Raw genomic sequence first — 10,734 nt, 5'->3', positions numbered from 1 at the left:
AGCGCGCGCGCGAGAGAGAGAGAGAGAGGGAGCGCGAGCGAGAAGGAGGGGGGGGAGCTGAGAGACAGACTAAACACAAGAACTCGAATCACCGGATTGGACTATATCAGGGCTCCCCCCCTCCGCCTTTTTTTTTTTCTTCGTTTTCCGCTCAGGGGCTGCTCGTCCCTGTCAAGAGTTTAGGCTTGTTTTCTTTTTTTTTTTTCCTCTCTCTCCTGTTTTCTGACTCCCCCCTCCTCCCCCTTGTTCCAGCGTCGTAAGCTTTTTTTTCCTCCCCCCGGTGTGTGTGTGTGTGTTGTGCCGGTCCGGTCAACTGTCAGCGCGCCGCTCTCTCGGGCTCAGTCCGCCTGACTCCGGCCGGAGATGCCGCTGGCACAGCTGGGAGACCCTTGGCAGAAGATGGCTCTGGGGGACGTGGAGAGCGAGGTGAGTCTGCCGGACGGGACCGTGTGTGTGTGTGTGTGGAGGACGGGCGGGCGGACCGGACCGACCGACCGGGGCGAGTTGTCAGCTGGGACGCGGTTGTCAGGAGGCGGGGGGTCTCGACCGGACCGGACCGGACCTCTCCCGGAGATCCGAGCTTGTCCTGGGACGGGACAAGCCGACTTTTAACTTTGCGACATATATCTCAACTTGGAGAGGAGAGTGAGAGAGAGAGGGGCGGTATAGTGGCAGCAGCGACTGCGACTTGCAGGCATTTTTTTTTAAATCAGTTTTCCAAGTTAGTTCTGTTGTCGGCACCGACCCGGACGGACGGACGGGGACGACGTACAACATCGCCGCCTCCCGCCCGTGACGTGTTTATTCACCTGCACGTATATCTATACGGTTTTAGCAGCTGCCGGCGTGTGTGCGTGTGCGTGTGTGTGTGTGGCCGTTTTGAAGTGTCGTGCCGCGGGGTGTCAAAGCCGAGAGAGGGAGGAAGGAAGGAAGGTCGATCGCGGAGCCCTGTCTTACACTTCGCGACCCGTTTTTGAAAACCAGAAAGAAAGAGAAAGAAACACCCGTACACGGAGCCGGGTGGGTTGGGGGGTGGGACGCACTGGTCTAGGTCAAATGAAAGCCGAAAACGCACACGCAGGGTCCTGGCCGCCGCTCAGACACGTGTGCGGACGGGACGGGTCGCTCGGCGATTTCCGACGCCCTCGTCGTCGTCTTAAGGAGCCGGGTGTGGTGGCTCAAAACGGGCGCAGGTCGTTTTTTTTTGTTTTTGTTTTAGACGGTTTTGTTGTTGTTGTTTTTTTACAAAACAAAAAGCGCACGGGGAGGTTAGGTGAGGGGAGGCGAGGCAGGTTTTGCGGTGTCCGGCAACAACAACAACAACAACAACAACACGGGCGAGGCGGAGACCAGTACGCCTGACTCCTTCTCCCCTTGCTGAACTTTTACACCCATCCCGCGGTGTTGCAATCCCGTTTTTTTTTTTTGTTGGCTGGAAATGCAGGTGAGACGCTGAGTGGCTGTAAGGAGTAACCCTGCGGCCCACGATCCACAGTGACACCCGGAAGCTCTCTCTCCGGGGAGTGTCCGGACCTGCCACTGGCTGCCCTGTCATGTCAGCTGAGCGGGGGACCGAGAGGTGTCACAGGTGGTTTTCGTCCACCTGCCTGCTTTTCTGTTCCCCAGTAGCGCCCCGGTCGGGGGGACACGGGGATGAGCGGTGTGTGTGTGAGGGACACTCGACTACACTAGCTGTAGTTATTTCGTGGGAACCCGTGATCCTGTCGTGCAGACGAGGAACTCGACGAGCTCTGTGCTGTAGAATCGGCTGCCCAGGTCACCGGCCCAGATGCCTCATCTGGAGTTACGTTGTTTTTATGGGGGCAGCGTGACCAGCTGCCAAACTCAGGTGGTCATATCCGAATTGTTACAGGCCGCTGAAAAAGATGCAGCTTCTTGGAAACCTGGCTGCTTTGTTTTTACTGAATTGCTTTAGTTAAAACTAGTTTTTTTTTGTTTTACGTTCCTGACCTCAGGTTTGAAAAAAACAAAAAGCAAAAAAAAATGAAACGGCTTCGGACAGCAGTGGGGGTTCTGCTGGGACCGTTTCGGTTCCGTGTCCGGCCTCCCTTGAACCTTGTCAAGGTCCGAGGCCCGTGACGGAGCCACAGGCCCAGCCCGCCTGTCACAGCTGTCTGGTCCTCACGGTCGCTTTGTTGCTTGCTTCTGCAGAATGGGCATCAGGTGGCAGAGGACTCGATGGGCGAGGACGAGCCTTCGATGTGCAGCGTAAGTCCAAGTTCCGTTCTGTTGTGGCGGTGGTCCTCTTCGAGGCTGCCGAACCCGTCATCGGTGTCCCCGCTCTGTGTCCTCCTGCTCGGCGACGACACCTCCCTCCCCCGTCGCCGAAGACGTTGGGGGGACTGTGTCCCCAACTCAGTTCTGTGTCTCCTCTCGCAGAGGACACCCGGCTCCCCCCAGTTCATCCTGCCTGAAGTCCCCACCCGTGTTTTTAAAAAAAGAAAAACAATGGAGCTGTCATCATTGAATTGCTGGCATCCTGCAGGTTAAAAGTGGGTTTGTCAGCACCCTGTCAGCGTGACCCCGGTTATTAGATTAAAATGACCTGGAAATGGAGTGCATTGATTACTTAATCCCTGTTTTAATGGTTCAGTGGCCGTATTGAATTTATTTCAAGCGGCAGTCTCTACCTCCTCTCTCTGGAACTCTAATGGTCCTAAATGCATCTGTGTTGTAAGCAGCTTGTGGGAGTGATATCCTCAGCTTCCTGACATCTTACTGTAGGTTGTGCAGAAGTGAAGAGTCAGGGTATACGAGATGTCTCTAGATGGTAAAATGAAATTCAGAGAGCCGAATGTGATTGGACACACTTTGCTGAACGTTCCCGAATGTGCGAGTCTTTTATAAATTGCCTCAAAACAAAGCGGGGACATCTGACCTTGACATTTCGTAAGCCAAGCCAGGAATTTTTAGAGGATCACTGTCTGGTCTTTGCGTCCATGAATTATGGATTTGGGGAAAAAGTTTATCTGGCTTTATTATACCCAAGCCGAGATTGCCTGGTCCTTGTGCTGTTTATAGAGGTTCCATGCTAGAGAAGGGTCATAAATAACATTAATGGAAGACATCAGGATGACTTCAGCGCAGCAGATAAGACTTGCATTGATAAAGAGATTTAAAATAAAATCTGTTTCTGGCTTTCTGCACTGCCACTGGTGTCACACTGCCAAGTGCTGAGTGTTTTGTGAGAAGGTTTAAATAAAAAAAAACTGCTTTATTCAATACAAGATAAAGCAAATCCTACAGCATTGTACAACTTGAAAAAAACCCAGACCCACTATGTACCAGTTGCTCAGTTTTCAACCTTTTTTCTGCATTCATTCTTGATTTCAGAAATCTCCGTTTATGCATACAAATGACAAACGGATCTGTGTTTCAGCTTGAAATTGCCACAGCCTTAGAGTATTTCAAAGGTCACAAATGAGAGGAGGCCATTTGACCCCTCCAGCTGATTTGGTAGTTAGTAGCTAATTAATCTACGGATCTCGTCCAGCCATTTCTTGAAAGAAGCCAAGGTATCGGCTTCAACCACATGGCCGGGCAGTTGGTTCCAGACACCCACGTCCCTTTGGTCAGGGAAGTGCCTCCTGTTCCTGTTTTTAAATGCCCTTTTATGCCGTTTCCACTTCTGCTCTCTGGGTTGCCTTTCAAACAGACGAGCAGTAAGGACCCGCTGGAAGGTGGGGTTCAGAGACTCGACACCTGCTCCTGCCTAAGCAGCTATGCTGAGCACACTGTGCTTTTGACTGCTGTGCTTTCATTTAGCTTTTTAAAATAATTTTCAGGTTGTATTTTTCTACACAGCTCCACAGAGCTGAAAGTCTTTTAAAATCAGTTTAAGTAAAGGGATGATAAGACGGCATGAAATCCAGGTGTCGCAGGGCTACTTCCGGACCCCCGATGGGAGTCTTTGGTCAAGCGGGCATGTTTTAAAGAGAGGTGGTCACTGTACCCATGAACTCCACTGTCACACTGCTCCTCCTGCCCCCTCTTGTGTGTCTGTTGGTGGTGAACCGTAGTAAAGCCCTTGTTGCTTCTGAGAATAAACCCACAAAGGTAAATAGAGGCGCTCACTGTATCTCTATCTCTCTGCACTCTTATCGCTTGGAAATAAAACACAAACTGTATCCCACAATGAGTTTACAAAATATTCCGTTTGTCTTGAAGTGTTCTGCCTTCCTGTTCCGCCCCCACTCTCTGTGGATTGCTTCAGACCCCTGGGTTGTGATCCTGTTGGCCAGTGCTATTGAAAGCCCTTGTCTTTAAGTGTGCTCCTAGGCCAGGGGTCCTCAGCACAGTACCTGGAGTGCCGGTGTTCCCCTTTGGGTTTTCAGTCCAGCTGGGTTTTGATCTACCTAAATCTGCTCATGATCAGTTTATTTTAAGATCTCTTTGGGTGCGGATGTCTTAAAGAGACCAAGAAAATCTGCAGACACACCTGCCCTCCAAGATCAGGGTTCGAGGCCCCTGGCCTGTGCTGTCATAAATGCTTAACCGGTGAACTTCAGGTTTTTCCTCCTGATGAGGATGTTTAAATAAATGGCACACAAATGACCTGTAAAGTTCTCACACCATTCTGATTAGGAATCCGTTGTTTTTTCTTCTGTGGAGTTGGAAACAAAAAATCTAGTCGAGGAAAGAAAGCAACAAACATCACTTATTTGTGCTGTCTGTCTACGTTCTTGGTTTTGCACGAGAACTGGCGTGGCAGCCTTCTGGTCTGGAGTACAGAAAGATTCTGCAGTTCAGTTTTTTAGAAGACAGGGTTTAATTAATTCATTGCGGTCTTTATAACACTCATCCTAGTGTGTTAATTGCAGTTACAGGCACGGGACTGTGCATTGTGATATAGAGAGGCATTGCCAAAAATAAATCCAGTTTCAGTCAGTCTCGCGTAACGTGTTGATGAGGCTCTTCATTCAGAGTGACCTCACTCACTGCTGGGAAGGTCCTGAATACCGAGGCGAGGAGGCGGGCTGGGTTCCTTCGGTCGCTGTCCGATCTTCTGGTCAGCCTCTCTGGGCACATGAGTGAAAACACCTGGTCTGAAGCTCAGTATGGAATTAAGGGGCTCTTCAAATTCATGGGACTGCATGTATTCTGAGTAATTTCACGGTTTTGGTCGGAAACCTGTGCATGCCGTTTGCCATTGTGCACTTTAGACGTGGTCCTGGGAGAGAAAGCACTGTTTTGGAAGGGAAGAAAGGAGGTTGATGGTGCGAAGAAGAGGAGGGTGAGGGAGGGGCTTCTGCAGGGTCAGACGTTCTTTTTCTGTCTCTTCTGACAGGGCGTTTGTACCACTGGTGCTAAATCTTGGCAAGTACTCAACATTTTAATCCGTATTCATTTTATGTAATAGTGACATCAAGAGGAGTAAACTCTGTAAAGAACGTGATGATAGTGTGTGCAACGTGCAAGAACTTCATAATTACTGGGGGAGTGAGTCACTGAGTTTAGAGATGAAGTTTTGCGGTCACAGAAGAGCTGTAGGATGAATCTGCATAGCTGAAATTTTAAAGCAAAAGCCTCTTTTAATCGCGAGCACCGAATACTCCTCAAGATTAGCTGCCGCTGAGGTTGGCGGATTTGTTCGGTGCGTTCTCTACTCTTTTGGGCTTATGATAAGGATCAGTTGCATCATAGAATGATCTGTATGAACTTGTCTAGAGATATTTCAGCAGGAGAACTCCTGACAGATAATTATAGACGTGAATGCCAGAGTTATTGATCTGGCATTGGAGAGGCCTATTAGATCTCCGTGTGCTTCTGGGGAAACTGGGATTCTGTCCCATCCCTCTCCTGGAAGCTGCACAAGCATGCGTCTGTTCGGTGGATCCCAGCTCCAGGTGTCACATGAGGAGCCCAGCTCATCTTGCAGATTTTCATGGGGGCTCAAGTCTGGCGCGCAGGGCAGATGAGACGCAGGGCTCACATTCTCATCCCGCAAGAAAGCTGGTTACTCATCTGAGACGAGGCTGTACGCTGTCCTGGCGGGGCTGCCGTGTCGGGATGAGTCCTCGTGGTGTGCGGCAGGCGAGATATCCCGGGGATTGACCGGCGTAGCACCTCGGGGTGCCATTGGCCCCTGTGAGGGCTGTTCGCACTCAGACCAGCCGTTTGCCGGCCTGCCTCGCTCAACAGAGTGATAGCGCATCGTTATGTCCTAGTGCCTCCATGCTTACTCGTGGCCATCCGAGTGGTCTGCACAAACCACCGTGGGACAGGACTCGTCTCCACTGCTGGAGAGTCCAGCTGAGGTGCCGTGGTCCAGCCTCTGAGATGCTGCCGGCGCGAAGGCGTTGAAGGACTTTACGAAGGATACAGACTTGGAGGTGTTCAGACGTGGTCCCGCAGGTGGTACCTTCGCACCATTGGCTCCTCAGCCAAGCACAGACTCCCAGGTGTCTGAACCTGCAGCTCCTCTCATACAGAGCAGGAATGCTACTGTAACCACTCGGGTAAAACTAACCCGTCTCAAGGCGGCTCTCTTGATAAAGAAACCAAGACGACTCGCTTCTGTTCCAGTTCCTTGATTTTTGCCAGGTTGGACAATGAACAGGTTGAATTGCCTCACGACCTGTGCCCAGTCACATATAGGTAACCAATGAGTTGATTTTGTGGTGGTGTACCAGTCTGAGTCTCTTAAACGTATCGTGTTCATTCATAATCAGTCAAAAACATGTGATCAATATGCAAAATCTGCATGTTTTATTTTTCTATGAACATGCACAAATAGTGGCGCGTTTCTTTTATAGCTCAGTGTATATCGTATAGGCCTGGCCCTGTTGAGCACCACTGCAGAGAGCTGCAGCTCTGCTGTGTTTTTCCCATTAAAGTGCCCTGTGACTCCCGCAGCTTGTTCCCCACTCTAAATGACCCAGGTGAAGCCGAGCGATAACCAGCCTGTGCAGCTTTCAATCCCCGACTGGAGAGCTCACACTGTCTTAATTCATTTTATCTTCCTGTTCACATGAGTACGGGGACTGGTAATCCCACAGGTCATTTACCCTTCCAAGCTTGCGGTTTTTTCAGTTCTCGTGAGTTTTGCTGGTGTGTGTGTGTGTGTGTGTGTGTGTGTGTGTGTGTGTGTGTGTGTGTGTGTGTGTGGTAGGGCTGAAGTGGCCGTCCCTGTGCTGTGACTGCTTCACAAAGACCCAGACATATTGTTGATGGTAGCAGTTTTGTGGGTGTAGTGGGGATGAGAGCACAGATCCCTGAGAAAATATGCCTGCTCTCATCACTGAGCTGCTCACCTCTCCAGCCTCTTCCTGGAGGTGGGACCCCGAGTTGTGAAAACTATCAGCCAATATCGAATCAGATGTAATTTTACAGAGCGGGGCGTCCTGTCATAGAGGTTAATGCCCCTTTTTTTTATCTTTGTAAGGGCTTTACAATAGGGACCTTACAAAAGGGCTGTAGTAAAAGACAAATCATCTGAGAAGTAAATGTTATGGGGCTCAGCTCCCAAAATCTATGGAATTTCGAGCATTGATTCAGTACAAAAAAAAATGTTGGCCACAGCTCTTCTCGGCTATTAGGAGCTTGAAAAAAGGGGTTCCTGAATAGATCGGGTGAGAGATGGCCGGGTCTTGTAGTCATGAAGCCACTGGTTCGTGTCTGAGCTGTGTCCTTCGTGTGGTTTCTGTGGCTGGGGTTTCCGAACGGGGACCGAGGTCACGGGGGTGTCACGAGTTGCGATCAGGCAGGGTGCCCTCTTGCCAAGTGGGTGTGAGCGTTGTTGGTGACCAACACCCCTGCTTATCCGCTCACATGCGGCAGTGCACAGTTTGGCAATCGAGCACTGCCTTTTGCCTTAAAACACTGGGGTCACGTTGTCTAGTAAGTTCTCTGTGAAACTGCTGGTGCTGAAAGGGATCACTTGAGCCTGAAGCAGTCTGTTGAGATGTGTAAGCTGCAATGCAAGATAAGGTGCAATCAAGTGCTGCTCATTCGATTAGTTTCGATGTGCTTTTCTCGATGAGAAGGAAAAAGTTCTGACAGTCTGAATACGTCACTGCACACTGCCAGGTGTGATGTAGAAAGTGGTCATGTTCGATTGTGTGCAGCAGGTGCTACACTCTGTTGAACTTAATCGGCACTTGTGTGGATTTATAAAGTTTATAACTATGAACTCTCGCACAATTAGGTGTCACATCTGGCTGCTAATGTCGCTCGTCACACCATTATTCAAACATCCAGTCAATCACAGTTACACGGAGGAAATGAGTGATGGACAGAGATGCGATTTAATTCCATTCCTTATCTCGCTGGTTGTTGGTTCTGCAATGAGGATTTATTCTCCCATTGACTCACCTGGTTAAACAAGCGTTTAAACGGAAAATAATACATCCGCTGTGGACTTTGGGGGAAGTCGGCGGGGGGGGCCTGCTATGTATAAAAGCCAACAGATTTTTAATAGGCTTGTGTGAAAGTGACCGGCTTCCAGGTGTTAGTAGGAGGATCCGATCTGGAAGCCTTGCGCAGGACTGTGGGTTAAATTGTTCAAGTCATTTGGAGAAAAGCTCCGTGACGCACGCTGACACGCGCTTACGGCCTTGTAAGATCGTGAGCGCCGGTCACGTGAGCACAGCGAGCACGCCCAGTCCTCGCCAGCGACGGCTTGGCGTGCTGACCCCCCCCCCCCGAGTCACGCCGAGGAGGCCCGAGTCCGCGACACAGCTGCCTCTTCCTGCTCTCGCTCTCTTCCTCTTGCCTCTCATTGACGTGCCTGCGCAGGCAGCGCCTCGCCTGCCCTGTTGCACGAGGCACAGCTGCAGTATAGGAAACTGCCAGACGGTATCGATTTAGAAGCGTGAGTGAGTACGTATGGGCATCGAGACGTTTGTTGCCACACGCGTTCATGGTATCGTGATAAAACCACCGGCGGTGCTGGAGCACACGCGCTTGAAAATCCCCCCGAGTCCCTGGCGTCCCTGCAAGTGTGAAGGAACGTGAACCTGTTTTCCTGTGCATAGACGCACATCACTTGGCAGTGTTTATTCCTGTCTCTCCCACTCCCTCCCTCTCGTGTTTCCTGTGCTGCTTGACCTTGATGAGTGTTGGCGTGTTGAGCATCGTTTCCCCAAGCAAAAAAAAAAGCAAAAAAGTCCCTTTTGCTAATTAATCTCACCACGGTCACACTCTAATCCTCCAAGTTGTGGAGCTTCGATATTGATCTTTCTCTCCCCTTGATTAATAAGCAGTTGAAAACCAGTGAAGTAAAAAAGAAAAGGTTTGTCCTTGGGGATTTTGCTCTGAACAGCACCTCGGGAGGCAGGTGTGCTTCCTGGCCCTTGTTCAGGTGCTGTGCTGTGCTGTGCCATGAGCCCTGACCTCAGTCCTGTTCCGGGCTGTGACTGGGCTTGGAAGGACCAGCTCAGTTGGCCTAGCCCCTGGGACTGAGAGGGGCTGTCGAGTTTTGGTTCGGGGAATGCGACCAACAAGTAAGATTTAGTGAATGTCATCCACTCAATTTTTGGCACAATCCATAGTGACTTGTCAGCAGTGTGGGAGGAGTGGTTAAGGCTCTGGACCACTAACTGGAAGGTTGCGGGTTCAAATCCCAGCTGTGTTAATGGGTACAAACATAAGTTCTCTTGGATGAAATCTTCGGGTGAGTAATAATGGACGCAGGAGGTTTGTTCCAGACACAAGAATAGTTTTACGAAGTGTGATAGTTTGGGATTACTTAAGTGTGGCAATGTGACTTCTGAGAATGAATGAAAATGTTTTTTCTCAGGGAAACTCAGATCTTGCAGTGTTGATTGTTAAACGGTGTAGTTCTCAGTCTGGGCATTTCCCCCCGCTTGAACTGTGGTAGGAGTGACGCTGCCGTGCTTCTTTTAGAGCTGGGGGATTTTTAGAGCTTTCCCTTCCACAGCCGGAGTGTGTTTCCCATTTTCTGAAAGAAGTTGGGAAACCTTCAAGGCGCTAATTGAGCAAGAAACTGCTGGCCCCTGAGGGGTGGGGTGAAAGGAGAGCAAAATCAATTTTGCTGTCTCTGAAACATAGCTGTGGAAAACGAGGTGGTGTTTATTAGGAAATTAGCAGTCAAAAGCCTTGAAATTCGTCTTGTTACACTCAGCTAAGAAACTTGTTTACTGTGAAAATAACCTCTGGCATTTTTCCTAGGCTGTGTCCATTGTGGGAGGTTGCGATGGCCTGCTTTCTTTATTTTTCTTTTCCAGGCATTGAAATGCTGTGATTAATAAACTGGAACCTTATTACATGCCATCCAATTAGCTGCAGTTTTTTTGGTAATCAAATTGGGTTGTCGGCCTCATTAAGGGAAAGCCTCTTAATGTGATTCGAAGATGCCAGACCTGACTCGGATGTGTCACTCGACAAATTAAAATTTCCTCCTTTTTAGAGGTGATTTGTCAGCTGTTTAGCCGCAGATGTGCTGCAAAGCTTTGATGTGAATGCAGATTTGCCCTTGGATTTGCTGCACAGACTTGCGATCGCATGACGAGAAACTATAATCAGGGCTCGAATTTATCTTTCTGACTTCAGGCATTGGTTGGCATTGGCAGATATTTTTGGGAGCTGTCAGAACTTTGTTTCTTTGCTGCGGTACATTGGCATAAGACATGGTGGTGAGCAAAGACGCGATAGCAACGGGTGAAGTGGTATGTTTCCGAGAGTCCCAGTCCCACCAGCCTCGTGCTAATGAAATGCTCCAAGCCTGGCGTTCAGTCATCATTACGAAAAAAT

General features: G+C 49.7%; 1 protein-coding gene across 2 annotated transcripts in view; it reads left to right on the top strand.

Moving 5' to 3' along the window:
• The first annotated feature begins 21 nt into the window (after positions 1-21).
• LOC148657950 (ribosomal protein S6 kinase alpha-3) overlaps positions 22-10,734 on the top strand; it is a 48,985-nt gene continuing 38,272 nt past the window's right edge. Inside the window, exons 1-2 of one of the 2 annotated variants that reach the window (XM_088638706.1) lie at positions 22-426; positions 2,173-2,229. In XM_088638706.1, coding sequence (XP_088494832.1) covers positions 364-426; positions 2,173-2,229 — 120 coding nt within the window. In that variant the 5' untranslated portion in view covers positions 22-363. Of the gene's footprint in view, positions 427-899; positions 1,021-2,172; positions 2,230-10,734 lie in introns of those variants that run through there. The other variant, XM_088638709.1, reaches the window with a different exon arrangement.

This window comes from Lepisosteus platostomus, chromosome 7 (assembly GCF_059453375.1).
Source record: "Lepisosteus platostomus isolate fLepPlt1 chromosome 7, fLepPlt1.hap1, whole genome shotgun sequence".
Taxonomy (NCBI): Eukaryota; Metazoa; Chordata; class Actinopteri; order Semionotiformes; family Lepisosteidae; genus Lepisosteus; species Lepisosteus platostomus.
Note: the sequence above shows the minus strand (reverse complement) of the source record. Positions and strands in the feature narration are given on the sequence as shown.